Source organism: Hylobates moloch, unplaced genomic scaffold, assembly GCF_009828535.3.
Source record: "Hylobates moloch isolate HMO894 unplaced genomic scaffold, HMol_V3 SCAFFOLD_18, whole genome shotgun sequence".
Taxonomy (NCBI): Eukaryota; Metazoa; Chordata; class Mammalia; order Primates; family Hylobatidae; genus Hylobates; species Hylobates moloch.
This window is the reverse complement of record NW_026652293.1, coordinates 423,364-446,386: the sequence shown is the minus strand read 5'-3', so window position 1 is coordinate 446,386 and position 23,023 is coordinate 423,364. Positions and strand designations below refer to the sequence as shown.

The following is a 23,023-nucleotide window of genomic DNA, read 5'->3' as shown; positions in this document are numbered from 1 at the left end:
GCCACTCTCAGAGTGCGTCAGTGGTTTATGTTTGGTGGCTCCCCCGACTTTACCTTGACCCTTTTTTCCTTTTTGTAAAACAAATGGGGATTTTCCCTCTTAGTTGAGGAATCCAGGTTGTAGGCCCTGTAGGTTGACTAGATATGACCTGGTCAAATGCTTTCCAGTTCCTTAATGGTAAGACAGTCACCCTGACCAGCAGAATGACTGGGAACTATTGGAAAATGTCATAGTCTACCACTTTCGCCTCTTCTTCTCTTCTCATGGGTATGTGATGTTAGAATCAAAGAAGGTCAGAGCCCTTGGAGACATTAAATAGCATGGGCTTCCCTCCTCATTTTACAATAAGGAAGCTGAGGCCGAGAGAGGACAGTGCCTTACCCAAGGCCACCCCAGAGTTCTGGGGCAAACTAACATGTGTCTATCACATTCCATTTGACAAAACACTTTATTTATTTATTTATTTATTTTTTTTGAGATGGAGTCTCGCTCTGTCGCCCAGGCTGGAGTGCAGTGGCGCAATCTTGGCCCTCTGCAACCTCTGCCTCCCCGGTTCAAGAGATTCTCCTGCCTCAGCCTCCCAAGTAGTTGGGATTACAGGCACCCGTCACCATGCCTGGCTAATGTTTTGTATTTTTAGTAGAGACAGGGTTTCACTATGTTGGCCAGGCTGGTCTCAAACTCTTGACCTTGTGATCCGCCCACCTCGGCCTCCCAAAATGCTGGGATTACAGGTGTGAACCACCGCGCCCGGCCTGACAAAACATTTCCTAGTTTATTCTCTCATTGGCCACTCTTACTCGCCCTATTGACCACATTGTATGTATAGATGAGAAGACTGGGCTTAGTAAATCTGGGTTGACTAAGATCACCTACCTCTTAGAAGCAGAGCTGGGACTCATATCTAAGTCTTGGGAAGCCAATGTTTGAGATTTTTCACTTTCCCATTTTTTAGACAAATGTTCTTTTTACCACTAAAACATGCAGGTTCTCACTGCTAGTCTTTGGCTGTTTGATGGAGCCTTCCTCTGCGGGTCTAGAGGTGTTTAGTAGCAGTCTCCACACTCCTTTGATTGCATGTCTTATCAGCTGAGAGTTTGCGTGCTGTATTAATTATCTATTGCTGCCCAGTGGCATTACCACAATACACATTCTCACAGTTTCTGTGGGGCAGGACTCTGGGGATAGCTTAGCTTGCTCCTCTACTTCAGATTCTCTCTCAAGGCTGCAGTCAAAACATTGGCCAGAGCTGGTGTCTCACCTGAAATCTAGACTGGGAAAAGATCTGCTTCCCAACTCACAAGGTTGTTGGCAGGATTCAATTCCTGTGGCTTCGTAGAATGGGGGCCTTCTTGCTAATGGTCATTTGGAGACCACCCTCAGTTCCTTGCCACGTGGGTCCCTCTGTATGATCACTCACTTCATCAAAGCCATAAAGGGAGAGAGAGGCAATCGAGTCTAATAGTGAGATGGAAGTTGCTGTCCTATATAATGTAAACATAGGAGAGATGGTCATCACCTTTGCCATCTTCTATTGACCAGAAGCAAGTCACAGTTCTTGCCTACCTTCTAGGGGAGGGGATTTCACAAGGGCGTGAATGCCTGGAGACAGGCGGGGATCACTGGAGGCCATTTTAGATTCTCAGTCACAAGCACAAACTAGTGATACGTGTTTATTTGAAGTATTTGCATATACTGTTGTCAATCCATATAAGAACTATTAAAGCTTTAAATGCCATAGCCAAGTTGTCAGTTTAGCATTACCGGGCCAAGAAGGGAGGGACTCAGTTGGAGTTGGCCTGGAGGGAAGCTTCAGAGAGGGGCTCTTGTTTGAACTGGGTCATGAAGGTTGAGCACAGTCAGTTAGCTGTTCTGGAAAAAGTAGTCTGCTTCCCATGGCTTTTGGGAAGATGAAGACCTAGGCTGTACAGGGGAACATGATAACACGATGTGGACTCACATCACTGAGAACGAGACAATTCGAGCCCAGCTGGAGAGGGACAGAGGTAGAGAACACAAATGGCAACAGTTTCCTGGGTCTCTCTTTGGCCCAAAGTACCTGCCATCACCATGTTGAGGGTCTCTCTCAACCTGCCCCTGAGCTAGGACTTAAGTTACTTCATTTCATTTTGGTTGTAAAGGCCTTCAGAGAGTCAGAGCAGCATCTGAGAAGAGCCTGCCCCTCAGGGCCCTTGAAGACTTAGCAGACTGGTGTACACAGATTTGACGCCTCTGCGCTTTGCTCAGATCTATAAACTTGGCTGTTAGTGCCTCCATTTGGGTGTGAAGTCTCCAAATGAGGTAGCGATGAACAGCTTCTTTGCGGCCTCCCTGGCAGAAGCATCAATTGCTTTGCTGATAGAGAGGCTGTCCAGAGCCCTGAATGCTGCTGATTTACGAGCTGGCTGTGCCTTCTACTGTCATCTCTGGACTCCCAACTTTCACTGAAAAATAAAGGCTTCTAATCTCACCAGTAACCTACCTTCCCCATGTAAATCTGTATATTGGAAAACTTAGCCTAGAGCACATTCCCAGAAGAGCACTGGAAGGCTTAGCTTAGAACACATTCCAGGGAGAACCCCTTCTCTCCCTGGAACCTCAGGATCATAAGGGAGCTTCCAGTTACAGTCATGCGTTGCTTAGTGATGGGATACATTCTGAGACATGCGTCATTAGGCAGTTTCATCATTGTGCAAATGTCATAGAATATACTTAAACAAACCTAGATGGTATAGCTTACAACACACTTATGTGGGATAGCCTATTGCTTCTAGGCTACAAACCTGTGTGGCATGTTACTATACTGGATACAGCAGGCAGATGTAACACAATCGTAAGTATTTGTGTACCTAAACATAGAAAAGGTACAGTAAAAATATGGTGTGATCTCATGGGACCACCGTTGTATACGTGGTCTGTTGTTAACTGAAATATCATTTTGCAGTGTGGGACTGTACTTGCAATCAGCGTGCTACCCCTACATAAGTTATTGAAATAATATGAAGAATATCTGGCTTCCATCCTTCCTTCTTCATTAACTTTTCACCTGAGGGCAGTGCTATGTCTTCTCTGAGCCAAGACCCCGGTAGAGCCTGGAAACTGTACCTGGGAAGCCCTGCTTTGGCTTGAGGGCTTGAGACCGCATCCAGATTGGGGCAAGCTTTCCAGGGGCAGTGACGGGTGGGGCTGTCCAGAGGAGGGCCATCAGCAGATAATCATATCACAGTGTGATCAGGGCTTTAATTAATGATGCAGAGAGGGCTTCTGGAGAGTCCTTTGTCATTAAATCCTCCTGACTGGATACACAGGGTTTGTATGCAGTTATCCTTTCACTCGCTCACGTTGTCAAGAGTGTTCATTTCACAAGCCTTGTCTACTTGGCAATTTCCTGTTTATTTTTCAGGACTCACTTGAGATACCCTCTCCTTGCTGAAGTTTTTCTTGACTTCTCCAGGTAGTATTACTTATTTTCTTTTCTGTGCTCTTCTACAGCTCTCGTATGTTCTTCTATTATGGCAGTTTGCTTATTCACTGTAACTTCATAGACTGAGAGTTCCTTGAAGGCAGAGCTTTATTTACCAATATAGCTCCCTAGCACCCAGCAGACACTTGGAGAAAGCTTCATTTGAACAAGTTGTTAGGCCAGTCACATAGCATCAAAACTTTCCTGGATTTATGTGGCAGGTTACTTGGGAAATCTTTACTTGTTCATTCATTGAAGTTCTACTCTGTGCTGGTGAACAACGGAGATCAGCCCTTACCCTCCCAGATTCTATACTCCAGTTTTACATCTCATGTGCCACACAGACTAGAAGGCCCTTTTACATTAAAGAGAGAATCATGATTATGGGAACTTCTGATTGGAACATCCCAGATCAGACAGTGGTGACATTGGAAGGTTTGGCTGCAGGGCTGAGGCAAGGAAAGGGACAGAGAATGCCCATGCAATAGTGCAGCCACCCAAGATGGGGAGCCAAAAGTGGTCAAGAGTCAGGTCTTAGGCCAAGAGGTGGTAGAGGCAGTCTTCAAGAGGTAAGGAAGTGCTGGCTGATGGTGACATTGGGGACCAACTTTGGCACAAAGGGCAACAGCATCTTACTTTTCTCCCTCTGGCCTAAGTGCCAAGAATTCCCAACCTCTTTGCTTCTGGCCACCCATTAAAAGTTGGCAGAAGAGAAGGAATTTTTTGTTGTTGTTGTTATCAGCTATTTAATTAGGTTCTTAAGATATTTAGAACACCAATTTGTGAGGATAAATTCCATTTGTCAGGGCAAACACGATCGCAGGTAGCCCTGGAGCTGAGGAATAGCTTTGATTTTTGGTAAAATTTGTGAGTCCACAGCTTTCTGATCAATCTTGCGCTGCTCCGTAATCTCGTATTTCTCTTTTTCTGTGTCGAAGATCTCACCTTCCTGGCGTCTGGGCTTCCGCAGCTTCTTCTTCTTGAAGTAAGCATCAGTAAGATGTTTTGGGATTTTTACGTCGCTGATACCGATTTTGGTTGAGGCGGCAATGACAAATTTCTGGTGTGTTCTTTGTAGAGGAACTCGATTGAGGACCAGAGGTCCAGTTACAAGTAACAAGCCACTAGCCAGCTGCTTCAGGAAAACCACCCTCTTGCCCCTGTGGCGTCCAGTGAGGATGATGAGAATGGTCCCGGGGGTGGTGCTGGCTCGCAGTTGTCTCACCTGCTGACTGAAGGGTTTGTTGCCGTGGCTCAACAGCTTTCGAGGCACATCTTCAGTAGGATAATATCTAGGCATTCTGCGAAGTTTAACCACCCGGGTACCACCGTTCTTGTCACCACCAACTGGTTTTGTAACAGTTGCAAGAACCTTCTCCTTCTTTTTCTTTTCAACCTTGGATTTAGCGGCTGAGTACTTCCTCTTGTACATGGCCTTTCTGGAATACATGGCAGATCGGGAATACCTGCCAATTCCTCTGACAAGGACAGGGTTGCGGCTGCAATGGGGCTTCCCCTTCTTGGGCTTTTTAGCCTTGAGGTTACCCTTTTTCACCTTGCCACCAGCATCAGCCTTCTTGGCTTCGGGTTTCTTCTCTTTAGTATCTGGCTTCTCAACTTTTTCATCCGCCATCTTGCAAGATGGGAAAGAGCAAGGAATTTTTTTTTCCTTTTTTTTCAGATAGAGTCTCATTCTGTTGCCCAAGCTGGAGGACAGTGGTGCAATCTCGGCTCATTGCAACCTCCATCTCCCGGGTTCAAGTGATTCTCATGCCTCAGCCTCCCGAGTAGCTGGGATTACAGGAATGCATCATCATGCCTGGCTAATTTTTCTGTATTTTTGGTAGAGATGGGGTTTTGCCATGTTGGCCAGGCTGGCCTCTAACTCCTGGCCTCAAGTGATCTGCTCACCTCAGCCTCCCAAAGTGCTGGGATTACAGGCATGAGTCACCATGCCTGCCTGAGAAGGGAATTTTCTAGTCTTCATATTCTTCCCTAGTCTTGACATTAATTTGGAACAGACAGCTAGAAAGAGGAGAGAAAAACAGAGTGTATATTTATGAATATAAAATCTTGAGTGCTTGGTCTGTGGGCCCGTTTGTCCCTACCTTTATTTAGCGTTTCGGAACCCAAGTTCATGGTTACTAAAAGGCTGATCAGGGCTTTAGGTTGTTTCATGCCAGCAAATTGCAGCATCTGGCCTTCTCCAGCCACTTTTCACAGATATTTTGTTGGCAATGTTTCTCTTTTCTTGAGCCGGTAGACTTGGGCAGTTAGCCCTTGCCTTAGCCTCACCTTTGTGGTATCATCAAACGCTGACATCTCAATGTGGTATTGCCCTGTTGATGTCTCCAGGAAGGCCTAGCTCATTCTCCCAAGTGGAAGGCTATGCATTAGGAACTTATTCTCCACCATATTCCTTAGTCTCCCCTGGATTTAACTCTATCTCCAGCCCCTCTTTCCAAGTTTCCTTCTCTTGAAAATCCCCAGGTAGGTATACCAACAGTTGCCTGAAATTCATTACATTCTAAGCTATACTCATCCCCCACTACAACCAGATCCTCCTCATAATTTCCTGTCTCAGGGATGGCACCATCATTTATATTGTCCCTGACTGCAGAGTAGGTTAGATTCTTTATTACACCCTCGCCTGGCAAGTTAAGATTATAATTAAATAAATAATATTTTCTGCATTTGTTTGCCCTGTTGCTTCTCTTGGTAGACTGGTTCCTTGACAGTTGGGACCATGTCTGTCTTGTTCATCACTGTACCCAGTACCTGGCACATGGGTCCTCAATATTTGTTGGATTAATTAAGAAATCCATCCTGTCACCCAAGATAGAAACCTCAGCATCAAGGTAGATTGTAGATTCCCCCCACTCACCTTCCACATAGTATTAGTCAGCAAGACTTGTCTTTTCTATCTCTGAAGTATTTTTCGTCTCTGTCCTGTCGTTACCATGGCCAGCGTTCAGGACCGATCATTTCATATTTGAACTGTAGCAGTAACATGGCTTTCTCCACTTCTTTTCTTTTTCTCCTTCCAATTCATCCTATAGCCACAGGGGTCTTTGAAAATTTACAATTCTGACCACGCCTTTGACTATGTCACTTCCCTACTTAGAAACTTTTTTTTTGGCCCCCTATTGCCCAAAGAACAAAATTGAAACCCCCTGCATTGCCACAATCTATCCCCGATTTATTTGTCCTGCCTCATATCCTGCCATTATCTCCTGTATAACCTTACATTTCAACTACCATGGTTTTCCAGGTCCCAGATCTTTAAGTCCCTCCATATCCACTCTTATCTTTTCTCCTCTAGTGCTTAACACAGTGCTGTCGTGGAGAAGAGAAAGAGAAGGATGGGCGAAGGTAGCTTTGGGATCTGGCTTGGAAAGCGTCACTGGGTTTCCAAGGAAATAGAAGAAAACTTGTTAAAGCATCATCTTTCTTCCACCACTAAGTTCTACTTTGAGCATCAAAATCAGACTCAAGGCTCAAGATTTGGGGAATTGGTGGCAGCAGACTGCTCTGGTGTTGGGAGTTATATCTCTTTTTTTTTTTTTTTTTTTTTGAGACGGAGTCTTTCTCCGTCCCCCAGGCTGGAGTGCAGTGGCGCGATCTCGGCTCACTGCAAGCTCCGCCTCCCAGGTTCACGCCATTCTCCTGCCTCAGCCTCCCGAGTAGCTGGGACTACAGGCGCCCGCCACCACGCCCGGCTAATTTTTTGTATTTTTAGTAGAGACGGGGTTTCACCGTGTTAGCCAGGATGGTCTCGATCTCCTGACCTCATGATCTGCCTGCCTCGGCCTCCCAGAGTGCTGGGATTACAGGCGTGAGCCACCGCGCCCGGCCAGGGGAGTTATATCTCTAAACATACATGAATATCCTTTTCTACAATGTAGCTGTTTCCTGTTGTGGGGGGAGGTGCTTTGTCTTGAAAGTTTCCCGTTTTGTTTTTCAGTTCTCTTGTTTTTGGAGCATGGTTCTTTGGGAAGTGGCATCCACTGCAGGAAAGCAGAATGAGCAGAGCCAGCAGAACTGATGGAGTGGCACAAACTCCCAGTGTCTGGATGGTGCCGCACTGGCGCCTAATCACCCGTTTAACAAGCAGAAATTAAATGTTGCTCAGCACATGTGTCTTTCAGCTCTTCCTTTTCACCCATGGATGATCATTGCGAGCACGCGCTGATTGGACTGAAATGCCGGGGAATAGGTTAGGCATGCTCAGTGCCGTCCCTTTGCCACCACAGTCAAATGACATGCTTCACTGTGGTACCTTAATACCTGAAACAGAACCATGCAAAATTCTGTTGTCCTCTCTCTGAATTATGTACAGACTACCTGGGGGATCCTCTTCTCTCCAGATGTTAGCCATCCTGAAGTAGCCGAACAGTAGAAACTTTGGTGGGGATTAACCGGGAGCTTGAAAATTTGTCTTTGGTAACCTGATACTGGACAGCTGAACCGAATGGCTGTAAAATAAATACCTCACATGATGTCTGTGTCTGCATTTTGTGACTTTGACCTCAAGTTTTTCCTTGATGGTTTGTCTGTACTGGAGGCTGCTGGGAATCTGATTGAATGTGTTCGGTGTTATGATGTGTGGGTTAAAATGGGACATCTGAATGTTTCTTCCTATAAGAATGGAATATCAGTTTTAAAGAACACATTCGGTGAGAAGTTGTGGCTCACACCTGTAATCCCAGCACTTTGGGAGGCTAAGGTGGGTGGATTGCTTGAGCCCAAGAGTTGAGACCAGCCTGGGCAGCGTGGTGAAACCCAGTCTCTACAAAAAAGAACTACAAAAAATTAGCCGGGTGTGGTTGCACATGCCTGTAGTCCAGCTACTCGAGAGGCTGAGGTGGGAGGTTGAGGCTGCCGTGAGCCACTCCAGCCTAGGTGACAAAGTGAGACCTTTTCTTGAAAAAAAAAAACAAAAAATTCATTTACATCCCATTTTGACAAATTTCAGAAAATTCTCTTAGGGCACTTGGAGTACCTGGCACTTTGACTTCCTGGCTAGTGTGCATTAAAGAGAGAAACCAGTGACACCACAAAGAGCTTTAACATACTTTTTGTTCAAAATGCATATGATCTGGGAGGCTGAGCTTCTGATGGTCAGGATTGCTGATCCCCTCCTGTTTCTCTTGTCCTCTGTATTAGTCTGTTTTCATGCTGCTGATAAAGACATACCCAACACTGGGAAGAAAAAGAGCTTTAATTGGACTTACAGTTCCACATGGCTGTGGAGGCCTCAGAATCATGGCAGGAGGTGAAAGGCACTTCTTACATGGTGGTGGCAAGAGATAATGAGGAGGATGCAAAAGCGGAAATCCCTGATAAAACCATCAGGTCTTATTCACTACCATGAGAAGAGTATGGGGGAAACCACCCCCATGATTCAAATTATCTCCCACCAGGTCCCTACTACACCATGTGGAAATTATGGGAGTACAATTCAAGACGAGATTTGGGTGGGGACACAGAGCCAAACCGTATCATCCTCTTCCAGACAGAATTCCCCATGTATTTCTGAGATAGCTACAAAGACACACTTGGACTTAAAAGGTTGACCATGCAGGTAAAGGAAGACACACAAATCAGGCTACAGTGAGCTTAACATCACCTTGGCAAACCCATCAGATGCTGAATATCCCTCCATTAATTAACCAACGAATATATTCTGAGCACCTACTATGTGCTGGGTACTATTGTAGGTACTGAGGCTAGAACAGTGAACAAAACAGACAAGCTCCCTGTTCTCCTGGATCTTACAGTCCAGTGATCACTGCTCAGTGGCTGCCGGCATCCGGCTTTCTCCAGGCAGCGTTTCCTCCCTCAATGGCCTGTCTGTCAGAAGTGCCTCTGCAGCCATCACTGGGTGGTCTTTGCTGTGCCTCTGGGCCTCACAGAACAAGTCTGAGCCTTATTCCCTTCAGATATTTGAAGACAGCTGTTTTGAGTCCCTTGAGTCTTCCAAGTATTTTTTTTTTTTTTTGTCTTGCTCTATCTCCCAGGCTGGAGTGCAGTGCAGCCATCATGGTCCACTGCAGCCTCAAACCCCTGGCTCAAGGAATCCTCCCACCTCAGCTTCTCAAGTTGCTAGTACTACAAGCTACTAAGTACTTTTAAGTCGGTATCACTGGTAAATTTTTCCAAAAATATGTTTAGAGATTCTATAATAAAGTGGCCAGGATTTAATTTTTAAGTAAGGATTTTAGACATAGCCAGCATTGTCAGCACCACTATCTTTATAGAAGAAAGGACATTATAATATCAAATAATCTGGAAGGGCATAATCTTAGCACTAAACACTTGATAAGTTTAGCTCTATGAAAAACTGACTGTTAATTTTTTCTCACCTAGCCAAGACCAGTGAAAGTTTCATGAACTAACCAGCACCACCATTTGGGAGCCACTGCTCTTGGGACCTCCATGCAGCTCTTACGAATTACATTCAGCTATAAAAGAACCCTGAGAAGCAGTAGCTTAAATAAATTTGCCGTTTTGTCTTTCCTATGTAAATAGAAATTTAGAGATAGTCTGAGGTTAGCATGGCTGCTCCATGATGCCATCTCTTTTTATTTTTCTTCTGCCCAGCAGTCCTTAGCATGAATTTGTCATCTACTCCCAAGATGCCTGTGTTACCTCCAGCAAAAGGTACGTGGTGTGGAGTGTGGCTCCAGGCCAAAAGCCTGTGCCTGATCTTTCAGGCCTGACAAAGGCCTTACCCAGCAGGCCTCTTGGGAAAAGCTGCCTGCCCACACCAGACTGGGTGCCCAGCGAGTGCCGTGTGTCTCTGAAGGGACTACAGTCAAGGACACTCTTACGCATATCTGCATTTCATGCCCAGCCTCCTCCATTTGGAGGCCTCCTAGCCATAGCCTTTTTCAGGTGCCTCTGCAGAGACCAATTTATCTATGGGGGACCGGGGAACTTGAAAATATTTTTTTCACTTCCAAGGCTCAGTACTTTTCTACTCCTAACCCTTCCCCCTCTTCCTCTTCTCAGCCCCCAGGCCTGTGAAATGGCAGGAGCCTTTTGTTTAGGGATCAGTTGGCAGTGAGACCATCCCCACATTTGCACTGATCCACTTGACCCTTGCCTGGCACTGGTTCATGGTGGGAAATGGAACATTAGGGGAGCCAGCGCTTTCTCCTGGTTAGCCTGTTGCTTGTACCATCACAGTAAGTGATGAAAGGCTTGCTCTTACTTCATTTTCACTTGTCTTAACTGTACTCCAAGTCCTGGCAGCTCAGCTTTTTCCAGCTCAACTCAGCTCTTGACAGGCAACAGGAAGGGAAAGGGTAAAAGAGGGTTGGCCAGTGGAGTTAGCCTGCCTTGTAATGAGCTTTCTCCAAAGAAAAGGGTCATGTCTTATTGGTTAGAACTGTATCCCACAGTTACCCCTAGCTGCAAGGGAGGCTGAGAAATACTCTTTAGCTGGGCACACTGTCACCCTGAATGAACCAGAATACTGTCAGTAAGGAAGGAAGAGAGAAAGGGTTTTAGACAGATAATAGTACATCTTGGAGCCCCTCCTTTTACAAAAGTTGATGGTGGTTTGTCCATTATCAGTTCGATTTAATTGGTTGGTATCATACAAAGAATTGAGAGAAATGAATTTTGGAAAAATGGCAGTGGCACTAGCATACTTTTTGAAGCTCCTTGAATTCTCTCATAGAAACAGGGCATCTGGGATAGCAAAATCAAAAACAAATCGGCATCTACGACAAAAGGTGAAAAGGTATCCCCACAAACCCAAAAATTCAAGCAGAGGGAATCTTCTGGCAGCACCAAGACTGACATGGTATCAGCATTTTTATGGAAAGAAGCACAGGAAAGCAACAGGGTGTCTGCGAAATTGGAAAATAAGAGCACCCCAAAACAGCCAATAGGTACTCCCTGGAAAGTGCAGTGGGCTAATAGAAGAGCAGCAGCGAACTGGAGTTTCGTAATACCCAGTTTGCAGCACATGCATGCAAGGGATCCACAGCAAGTTCTGAAGAAGCTGGAGTAACCAGGCACCAGAAAAGAAACTGCAGGGAGCAAAACGCAAGCAGAGCAGGCCAGGGATATTTGGGGCAAAGAAAAGAGAAGTCCAGATGAGAGTCAGGGAGGGGAACAGAGCAATGTCAGAAAGATGAAGCTGTATTTTTGAACATGTCATGGAAACAGAAAAGGAAGCTGTAAAGCCTTGAATTTAGAAAAGCTATTCTGCCTCACCTCTTCCTCCTAAATGTGCAGAAAAACTAATTTCACATAAAAAAGAGTAACAGAAAGGATCGCAGTCAAATCTTGTAATGAAGTTATTATATGAAAAATGAGAACAAGGAGCAGAATAACATCCCTAATGGTAATGAAAGCATTCCAGACAGTCATGCTTACAAAACCAGATAAAAGCCATAACGTAATGTTTTAAAATGAGCTAAAATAAGAAACGGTACAGGATATGAAAGAAAATCACTAATCAGAATTATAAGGCAGAAATTAGGTAATAGTACTAAGAAAAGAATTGGAAAGAAAAGAGAAAACTCATTTCACAAATGAAGGCTGAATTATAATAGAAGAGATATTAGAGTGAATAAGCACACAACAGATAATGCTTTAAGGGAATAAAAAGTGAAAAAGGAGGAAAACAGATTAAATTCCAGAATGAATAAAGAGAAATCAAAGAACTTAAGAAAAAGTGACCAGTATGGGTTGGGCGCAGTGGCTCATGCCTATAATCCTAGCACTTTGGGTGGCTGAGGCAGGTGGATCACCTGAGGTCAGGAGTTCAAGACCACCCTGGCCAACATGGCAAAAACCTGTCTCTACTAAAAATACAAAAATTAGCCAGGCATGGTGGTAGGCACCTGTAATCCTAGCTACTCAGGAGGCTGAGACAGGAGAATAACTTGAACTTGGGAGGCAGAGGTTGCAGTGAGCCGAGATTGCACCATTGCACTCCAGCCTGGGCCACAGAGCAGGACTCCATCTCAAAAAAAAAAAAAAACAAAAGTGACCAATATGGAAGATAGGCAGAGAAGATCTAAAGATGTATTATAGATGTCCAAAGAAGAAACAAAAGCAATGGAGAAAAATACATTTTTAAAAAACTATAATTAAAATTTTCTGGAAGAAAAGAGTACATATAAAATGGGCACACTCATACCTGGAGAAATCAACACAGAAGATCAACACTGAGACACAGTTGGTGACATTGTTTTATGTCCAAAGACAGTAGTAACATAGATACCCAAAGAAAGAAAATATGAGCTAAGGATTTTACATGTAGCCAAACTGGCCACAGACAAGATGTTATCAACGTGGAAGAACACAGGAAATATTCCCATGAGACCTTTCCGAGGTATCTTCTAGAGAACGTACTTCAGACAACCCAAATGACTGTTAAGACATTGACATAGCAGGTGGTGAGCATGAAATATGTGTTCACGTGTAGAACTTAATAATGCTTATGAGGGAGAAAATAGAGTTTATAACGGTTATGTGCCCTTAAAATGAATCTACAGTATAACTAAAAAAAGAGGAAGGAGAATGGGGAGAGCATGTTTAAAGCAGAATAAATCTGCTGGTTGCCTTATAGATATAGCAAAAGAACTTTGCTTCACATCACCTGCTGGAGGATAAGAAGGGGAGGAGGAAGAAGTTACTAAATAATGTCTATGTTGTTCGTAAGAGGAAAACTACAGACAATCATTACCTGTTTCCCAAACAGAGGGGATAAAAGATATTATAGATAGGAAATGAGGCCGGGTGCAGTGGCTCACGCCTGTAATCCCAGCACTTTGGGAGGCTGAGGCGGGCAGATCACCTAAGGTCAGGAGCTCAAGACCAGCCTGGCCAATATGGTGAAACCCCGGCTCTACTAAAAATACAAAAATTGGCCAGGTGTGGCGGTGCGTGCCTGTAACCCCAGCTACTCGGCAGGCTGAGGCAGGAGAATTGCTTGAACCCAGGAGGCGGAGGTTGCAGTTGAGCTGAGATGGTGCCACTGCACTCCAGCCTGGGCGACAGAGTAAGACTCCGTCTCAGAAAAAAAAAAAAAAAAAAGGAAATGATTAGAACAAAAATACAAACCTTTGTAAATTTATTTATTTATTTATTTTTTTTTGAGACAGAGTCTCGCTCTGTCGCCCAGGCTGGAGTGCAGTAGCGTGATCTCGGCTCACTGCAAGCTCCGCCTCCCGGGTTCATGCCATTCTCCTGCCTCAGCCTCCTGAGTAGCTGAGACTACAGGTGCCCGTCACCACGCCCGGCTAATTTTTTGTAGAGATGGGGTTTCGCGGTGTTAGCCAGGATGATCTTGATCTTCTGACCTCGTGATCCACGTAAATTTTTTTTTAAAAAGCAAGCAAGCAAATAAGATATACCACACTGAAATATTATTTATATAAAAGAGCTGAAATGTTAAAATTGATATGGGTGTGTGAGTCCATGCTTCATTTTACCTCAGCTTGGCTTACTCTAAAATATTATATATATATTGAAGGGGAAGTGTGATAATTAAATTTATATGATATGACTTAGAGTGTCCAGTATATAATAAGCATTCAACCAAAGCATGGTCTCTAGCCTTCTCATTTAGGGAGGGGCAAAGCTAGGACTTAAGCCTAGGACTGTCTGGCTCCAAAGTTTGCTCTTTCTCTGCTATGCTAGTGATGGCAGGATGTATTCAATAAGGGGTAGAATTCTAGGATTTTTAGAAGAGGAGGAATTCAACAGGAAATACTTCATGGAAGACATGGAATTTGAAGATGCAGAGAGTCCAGATTAAGCAGAGGTATGAAGGCAGAAAAAAATAAACATGATGTCATGATGTGTTGGTGAGGGGATGAAGGGTCTGTCAGATCAGCTTTAGTATCTTAAACCTATACTTCGAGCCTTCATCCATTTTCCAAGAACAGCCTGTCAGCTAAAAACGGATAAAGCCATTTCTACCAGATGCATGCACTGGTTGGGAGGATGGTTGAAGAGAGTGAGTGTCTACGAATGAGGCCTTGTGTACTCGACAGAAGGGTCCTGACAGCAGGGACTGCACTCCTGTGTCTACTCCCACAGAGCCTAGCAAAGTGCCTGGCCGATACTCATTGCTTGGTAAATGCTGGTGGGGTGAATTAATAAGGTGATGCATAAAACAAAGTTTTTCAAAGACTTTTCAAGTCCTCTTCAGGTAACTGCATTTATTGATTTACTACTGGTATCTTTGGGGATAGGTTAGGCTCTTCTAAAATAATCAAGAACTGGCTGGGCGTGGTGGCTCATGCCTGTAATCCCAGCACTTTGGGAGGCCGAGGTGGGCGGATCACAAGGTCAGGAGATCGGCACCATCCTGGCTAACACACTGAAACCCCATGTCTACTAAAAATACAAAAAAATTAGCTGAATGTGGTGGTGGGCACCTGTCCCAGCTACTTAGGAGGCTGAGGCAGGAGAATGGAGTGAACCCGGGAGGCAGAGCTTGCAGTGAGCCGAGATAGCGCCACTGCACTCCAGCCTGGGTGACAGAGCGAGACTCCATCTCAAAAAAAAATTGGTAAATAAATAAATAAAAATTAAAAAAAATCAAGAACTGTAAATTATAGTTGAAAGCAGCTTAAATCAAAGTTTTATTTCTTGTTCATGTTGTAAGTTAATCACAGGCTGGCAGGAGACTCTGTTCACTGTGGTCACTCAGGCATCTGGGGTGACGGAGTAACAAACATCTAAGATGTTGTTGGTCAGTGTGCCAGAGGAAAGAGAGCTCTGGAGAGGCTCGTAATGGGAATTAAATTCCACCTTTAAATGATATATGTTCTTTCTCACAACTTATTGGCTAGAACTGTTACGTGGCCATACCTAACTTCAAAGGGGGCCACGAAGTGAAATCCTATCATGTGCCTGGAGTATTAATGACTGTCACATTATTTGAAGGGTGGAGGCTCAATTTAGATAGGTCCATAGAAATAAAGGTCCATAGAAATAAGGAACAGTGCACACCACACCTGTAATCCCAGCTACTTGGGAGGCTGAAGCAGGAGAATTGCTTGAACCCGGGAGGCGGAGGTTGCAGTGAGCCAAGATCGCGTGCCATTATTGCCCTCCAGCCTGGGCAACAGAGTGAGACTCCGTCTCAAAAAAAAAAAAAAAAGAACAGTGCAGAACAGTGCACAGTATTATCCCCCTTTTTACAGTTGAGAAAACTGAGGCACTAAGAGGTTGAGTTACTTGCTCAAGCTAACCACCCTGCCATGAAGCATGCAGCCAGGACTCACATCCCCATTTGTCTGACTCTAAAGCCATTACCTATTGCCTTGCATGTGTATTTATGTGAAAAGCCTTTGATTCTGCCTCTTCCTCATATCCTTGGAAATGAGGCACTACGGAGCCTTACCTTCACCCACAGATTTTATGTTACTGTCTCTGTGTCACAGGCAGAGGGTTAAGTCAGTCTTTTTAACAAACTAGGCAGAAAAAAGCTTTTAAAAAACCTTTAAAAAATACTAGGAGAAGAAACATTAAAAAGCATAGATTACACACTTTGCAATGCGATGTGAGTTTCCCCTCCTGGATCTCCTTCTCTCTGCATCAGCCTTTACTTTGAGATTTCACCCCGAAGAAGCAGGCAGCAGAGGACAGCCCACCAAACTGCCAGCCAGGAGTGCAGCCAGGCTCCAGAGAGGGGGCATCAAAGGAAGGAGGAGGAGCCTGACTTTTCTTTCCACATTGCTATGCCTTTTGAATTCTTCCCAGAGGCTTGGAGTTTGGCAATAAAATAATAATAATAATTTTAAGGGCCGGGCGCGGTGGCTCACGCTTGTAATCCCAGCACTTTGGGAGGCCGAGGCGGGCGGATCACGAGGTCAGGAGATCGAGACCACGGTGAAACCCCGTCTCTACCAAAAAAATACAAAAAATTAGCCGGGCGTGGTGGCGGGCGCCTGTAGTCCCAGCTACTCGGAGAGGCTGAGGCAGGAGAATGGCGTGAACCCGGGAGGCGGAAGTTGCAGTGAGCCGAGATCACGCCACTGCACTCCAGCCTGGGCGACAGAGCAAGACTCCGTCTCAAAAAAAAAAAAAAAAAAAAAAAAAAAAAAATAATAATAATAATAATAATAATAATAATTTTAGAGTTATTCTGGGATATGTGTTCTCCACACTCCACGGGTAAATATCATCTATATGGTTTAAATTTATTTTTTGTTTGACTCACCACAAAAATACTGTTGTACAAGAGACTTTGTATGTCCAAGGAGCTGTCTTTCAAAGTGAATGTCTTTTATTTTGTCTTTGCAAATGGCTAATCACATTTTTTTTTTTTTTTAGATAGAATTTCACTCTTGTTTCCCAGGCTGGAGTGCAATCTTGGCTCACTGCAACCTCTGCCTCCCAGATTCAAGTGATTCTGCTGCCTTAGCCTCCCGAGTAACTGGGATTACAGGCTCCCACCACCACGCCCAGCTAATTTTTGTATTTTTAGTAGAGATGGGGTTTCACCATGTTGGCCAGGTTGTTCTTGAACTCCTGACCTCAAGTGATCCACCTGCCTCAGCCTCCCAAAGTGCTAGGATTACAGGCATGAGCCACCACGCCCGGCCAACCAGAACATTTGTTGGGTGACTAATCATCAAAATTCTTTTTTTCCTTTTATTTATTTATTTTTTTTTTGAGACGAGTTTTACTCTTGTTGCCCAGGCTGGAGTGAAATTCTTAAGATGAACTGGATGCTGCAACAGCTGCCCTCTTGGGTCTAGGTGTTGTTCCTTCACAGAATCCATGCCTGAATCTGCAGTATACACTTTTTAGGTGCCTCATTTGACTAGTCCCGGTGGTATTTCATCTTTCAGCATTGGCACTCCAGTTTTACTTCCTCTTGTGCTTGGCAAGGTAGCACATTTGCCACAGGTTGACTTCTGAAGGTGGTAGGCCTTAGGGGCACAGCGGCAGCACAACATTTGTCTTACTGCAATGCTTTCCAAACGATGATGTTCCCTTTGTCTGGCTTCTGTGGCTGAGACCAAAGAGGTCTTGTGTCATTTAAAAAATGTATTCTATTTCAAATAATTAGTTTATAGCTTTCTTTTTCTTTTCTTTTCTTTCTTTTTTTTTTTTTGAGATGGAGTCTCACTCTGTCTCCAGGCTGGAGTGCAGTGGCGTGATCTCGGCTCACTTCAACCTTTGCCTCCCTGGTTCAAGCGATTCTCCTGCCTCAGCCTCCTGAGTAGCTGGAACTACAGGCATGTGCCACCACGCCCAGCTAATTTTTGTATTTTTAGTAGAGACGGGGTTTCACCATGTTGGCCAGGATGTTCTCAATCGCCTGACCTGGTGATCCGCCCACCTCGGCCTCCCAAAGTAATCCAAATGGATTACAGGTGTGAGCCACGACGCTCGGCCAGGTTATAGCTTTCAAAGGCTCAGAGAGCAACTTTGGATAGTTGCAGGCACTTCTGGGTGGTGCTTTCAGCAGCTACAGGGTGCTCAAAGCAATAGAGTGGTTCTAACAGAGCAGGGGCACCACCCTCCTGCCTCGGCCTCCCAAAGTGCTGGATTACAGGTGTGAGCCACTGCGCCTGGCCTGGACTAATTCTTACAAGTTTTCTCCACCCGGTAGGTCTCTTCACGGCAGAGACTTGATCTATCAGTTGTATTCCCAGTTTGTCCTGCAGTGCTTTAGATATGACTGATAGTAACATGATTTTGGAAGTGAATAGGATATAATCTTAAAGCATTCAGGAAGCCATTGTTAGCAGACATTGCAGAGCGGTAGGTGTGATCTCAGTTCCTCTCACCAGCCTATGCATTTCTTTAGTCAGTAAATCACTGAATCTATTTCTGTCTTGAGTATTGCATGTTGACTGTAGCATGTGATTGAGCATAAAAAGGCGTTAGCGATATGCATCCAGGGATCTCACTGAGGTCTAAAGCACTGAGAAGACTTCATTAGGTGAAACTTGGGTTGATGAAAAACCTTTTTTCTTACTGGCAGTATATTAAAGATAACATTTGTATAGCATATTATTTACATCCTCACAGCATCACCAGGATATTTTTATTTTCATCCTTATCTTACAGTTGAAGAAATGGAGGCTCAGAGAAGATAAAAATATTCAATTGAGCAAGTGGCAGATCTGGAAGTAGAAACCAGATTTTATGAAACCAAAAGCATCTCTAGAGAATTTTTTTTTATTTCAGTAAAATTACTGCGTACCTATTGTGGAGAGGACCACCACATCCTTTGGTTTCACTTTTAGGTGACTGATAAAGTAATAGGGAGAAATGAGGGCAGATCATTTTGCTACCTCTAACTGAAGAATTCCAGTCCATCAATACTGTGGCTGTTATCGGCTTTATAAAAGACTACTATTCCCAGCATGCCTCAAGGCACCTCCAGGAAGACCTCGACTCCCAGCATTCTGTACTTTGGAACTCCGAGTCCCAGAATGCAACACTCCTCCTACTTCCTCCCAGGGGGCCGTCGAGACTACAGTTCCCAGCATGCAGCGCCGCCACCTGCTTCTGGCGCCCCTCTGGACCCTGCTTCGAAGGGACCTTTTGGACGCCAGAGGGCGGTTCCTGGAGTTACAGCCCCGTTTGCGGGACGTGTCTGCGCGGCAGTCCTGGCCCGTTGAGCTTGTCCAGACGAAGCCTCGCAGGGATGGGTTGGGGCCTGGGCCGGGCTTCGCTCAGGCAGCGTTTGAGGCAGCCCCAGCAGGGTCCTCCTGGGGCCTTCCTCCCTTTGAACTGCGGTGGCGGGCGGGCGCACGGTCTCCTGTACGCCCTAGACTAGGGGCCGCCATCTCCATGGCCACGGCGTTGAGTGGGCCCTGCGCCGGCAGGTCGCGGGACATACTGTGGCGCGTGAGTGTGGCGTGCACTGTGGCACGCGCTGCCAGGGTCGGGCCGGGTGGGCAAGCTCTGATCGCGCGTGCGCGCTGGGCGGGGGAGGGCCGGTCCCAAGGTAGCGTGGAGACAACGCGTGGGGAAGGCACCGCTGGGAGGACTGATTGCAGGGTTGTGCGACGTCCTGAGTGGAAGCTGGTTACGGGGTAGGAGAGGGGTTCTGAGTGGAAGGAAGCTGGTCAGAGTGGGACGGATGGACTGAATGGAAATTGGAATAGGGAGTGAGGCGGAGTTTTACGCAAGGGTACCGTATCCAGTAGGTGCAAAATAAATAACTTCATTTGTTTCGTTAAGAAGTGGGAAGGAATGCACGGAATTGGAAAGAAATGTGGCATTAGTAGAGGCTGGGGTTAGGGTCCAGTAAGCAGGGCAGGTGTTCTCTGTAAGGTAGAATGGGACTGAGCCGAGGGGAATAGTACTTCCTCCTTAGAGTTACGGCATTAACAGTATTACATCCCTTCTCTGGAGTGCAAAGAGAAAGAGGAGAAAGATTCCTTTTGGAAAAGTGCTTCTATCCCAGTGCACTGCCATCTCCCCTGTATTCCAAACTAAAAACTTTTGGGTCCTTAAGTCTTATCTTTTTTTTTTTTTTTGAGCCGGAGGCTCGCTCCCTGTTGCCCAGGCTGGAGTGCAATGGCGCGATGTGAGCTCACTGCAACCCCCGCCTCCAGGGTTCAAGTAGTTCTGCCTCAGCTTCCCGAGGAGCTGGGATTATAGGTACGCACCACCACGCCCAGCTAATTTTTGTATTTTTAGTAGAGATGGGGTTTCACCATGTTGGTCAGGCCGGTGTTGAACTCCTGACCTCAAGTGAGTCATCCGCCTCGGCCTCCCAAAGTGCTGAGATTACAAGCGTGAGCCACCTTGCCTGGCCCCTAAAATTTTTTTAAAAATTATTTTTATAATAGAGATACGATATCTTCTCCAGCCGGGTCTTGAGCTTCTGGGCTCAACCAGTCCTCCTGCCTCAGCCTCCTAACTATCTGGGACATCAGGTGCATGCCATTGTGCCCAGTGCATGTTTAGCATGCATGAGTACTTCATTCTTTTTTGTGGCTGAATAATCCACTGTATGGACATACCATATTTTGTTTATCCATTCATCAGTATGTGGGTATTTGGGTTGTTGCCACCTTTGGCACTTGTGAGCCACCGCACCTGGCTGACAGTGTCTTTTGAAGCAAAAAAGTTTTAAATATTGATGATGTCCAATTTATCTATATTTTTCTTTTGTTGCTTATGCTTTTGGTGTCATATCTAAGAAACCATTGCCAAATGCAAGATCGTGAAGGTTTACTCCTATGTTTTCTTCCAAGAGTTTTATAGTTTTAGCTCTTACATGTAGGTCTTTAATCTGTTTTGAGTTAATTTTTATATAGAATGTGGGATAGGAGGCTGGGCACTGTGGCTCACACCTGTAATCTTAACACTTTGGGAGGCTGAGGCGGGAGGATCACCTGGGGTCAGGAGTTCGAGACCCCATCTCTACTGAAAAAAAAAATTAGTCAGGTGTGGTGGCGGGCACCTGTAACTCCAAATACTCAGGTGGCTGAGGCAGGAGAATCACTTGAACCCGGGAGGCGGAGGTTGCAGTGAGCTGAGATGGCGCTGTTGCATCTAGCCTGGGGGACAGAGCGAGCTGCCTCAAAATCACAACATCAAAAAGAATGTGGGATAGGAGTTCAACTTTCTTCTTTTTTTTTTTTTTTTCAGACAGAGTCTTGCTCTGTTGTCCGGGCTGGAGTGATGCCTGGCTAATTTTTAAAAAATTTGTAGAGACAGGGTTTTACCATGTTGGCCAGGCTGGTCTCAAACTCCTGGCCTCAAGTGATCCGCCCACCTTGGCCTCCCAAAGTGCTGGGATATGGGTGTGAGCCACCACGCCCGGCCTCAACTTTTTGGTGGACTGCCTCCTAACTGCTTTGTCTCTTGTTTGGTTCTTGTCCCAACTCATCCATCTTCCTTAAAGCCAGCTTTAAACAGACATGTTTTACCTTGAGCAACATGAATTTGATTGTCACTTTCATGCTTAAAACCCCTCTATATCTTCTTGTATTATTCAGCAGTAAATATTTTCCTCCTATATGATAGATACTGGCAATTCAAACATGAATAGAATGCTACAGTGCCGTAGTTGCCCAGTAAAGGTTCATGTCTGATGATTGTAAATACAGTTACAGTATACAAGTGGTTCCCATAAAATGTGTACAGCCTTTATATATTAATATAGCTATCAATTAAGCCTAGAGAGACAAGTATTAGTTGCTCTAAAACAGCTGTAAATCAATGCCCACCACCCCTTATACAAAGTATGATATTTGATGTTGCACCTAACTTTGTACTAACGCAAGCATCAGCTCACTGATACTATAAATTCTTTAGTGGTATGTAACATTATTACTAGTAGTGAATGTTTGAGTTATGGATTATGATCTGAGTTAGTGGTTAGCATCCTGTATGAAAAGATAGGATTTGCATAACTGAAATAATTTAACTGACTTCATGAGTGAGGGTTTTTCTTTTTGTTTATAGGTTTTGGGCTGGAGGATAGTTGCAAGTATTGTTTGGTCAGTGCTGCTTCTACCCATCTGCACCACAGTATTTATAATTTTCAGCAGGATTGATTTGTTTCATCCTATACAGTGGCTGTCTGGTAAGTGATACTCAACTTGGGGAGAAAGTTATAGGACCTACTTCTCAACATAAAAATTGCATTATGTTTCAAGCAGTTTATTTTTAATTACTGCCTATGATGTATTGACACATCAAAACATTCACTTTGAGATAATTTTAAGATGTCTCCTTCATAACATAAATCACCTTTTTATTATGTGATAAGATTAATAAGCTTGTCAAAGACTATGTGTGATCATAGGAACAAAAAGATCGTTAGAAGACCCCATAAATGAAAACTTAGTTTCATTTGTTTTTCCTTTGGGCAGCTTTATTGAGATTATTTGTCTCTTTAAAATAGAGAACTGTTCCTGTCATCGATTCGAAATTGTGGGTAGAAAATATGACATGTACCTCTTTTAAAAATACGTCTAAAATTAAGAGCACTTGATTTCTTTTTTTGAAACAGAGTCTCGCTCTGTTGCCCAGGCTGAATGCAGTGGCTCAGTCTTGGCTCACTGCAACCTCTGCTTCCCATCTTCAAGCAATTCTTGTGCCTCAGCCTCTTGAGTGGCTGGGATTACAGGCACGCACCACCACGCCCGGGTGATTTTTGTATTTTTAGTAGATACGAGGTTTTGCCATGTTGCCCAGGCTGGTCTTGAGCTCCTGACTTCAAGCAATCCACCTGCCTCGGCCTCCCGAAGTGCTGGGATTACAGGCGTGAGCCACCACACCTGGCCTAAAATGTTCCTTAAATTCCTTACAGACTAAATAAAATTACTAAATTTATTAAAATTAACTTGTTTTCTGTTAATAACTACCTATTATTGCCTGTTTACTTTGTGCCAGCTCCTTACGTATATTACCTCTTATCCTTCCTGTAACTCTGTAGTTAAGAGGTATTATTTCTACTTTATAAATGGGATAACTGAGATTCAGGTTAAATAATCCAGGCAGAGACACCCAGCTAGTGAGTAACTGATTTAGGATTGAAAATTGGTCTTTCTTTTGCCTTGGAAAGTGGGAAGTGAGTTTTTAATTTCGTTTTTCACAAGA

At 44.7% G+C, this 23,023-nt stretch overlaps 3 protein-coding genes across 7 annotated transcripts in view; 2 read left to right on the top strand and 1 right to left on the bottom strand.

Moving 5' to 3' along the window:
• Positions 1-9,968, top strand: part of YIPF1 (Yip1 domain family member 1) — a 40,099-nt gene extending 30,131 nt beyond the window's left edge. For 2 of the 5 annotated variants that reach the window (XR_004245039.2, XR_004245040.2), the window contains 2 exons: positions 3,404-3,454; positions 7,428-7,962. The gene's annotated coding sequence lies outside the window, so the exon portion shown is untranslated. Of the gene's footprint in view, positions 1-3,403; positions 3,455-7,427; positions 7,963-9,832 lie in introns of those variants that run through there. The other 3 variants (XM_032136797.2, XM_032136796.2, XM_058430512.1) reach the window with 2 other exon arrangements.
• On the bottom strand, positions 4,183-5,120 carry LOC116457539 (large ribosomal subunit protein eL6-like). Its single transcript, XM_032753823.2, has one exon. It carries the CDS (start codon positions 5,094-5,096, stop codon positions 4,266-4,268), a length of 831 nt encoding a protein of 276 aa, XP_032609714.1. The 5' UTR covers positions 5,097-5,120; the 3' UTR covers positions 4,183-4,265.
• A 9,153-nt stretch (positions 9,969-19,121) lies between the features above and the next one.
• The window catches only part of NDC1 (NDC1 transmembrane nucleoporin), a 66,359-nt gene continuing 62,457 nt past the window's right edge, over positions 19,122-23,023 (top strand). The window contains exons 1-2 of the mRNA XM_032136683.2: positions 19,122-19,309; positions 21,884-22,004. Coding sequence (XP_031992574.1) covers positions 19,253-19,309; positions 21,884-22,004 — 178 coding nt within the window. The 5' untranslated portion in view covers positions 19,122-19,252. The remainder of the gene's footprint in view (positions 19,310-21,883; positions 22,005-23,023) is intronic.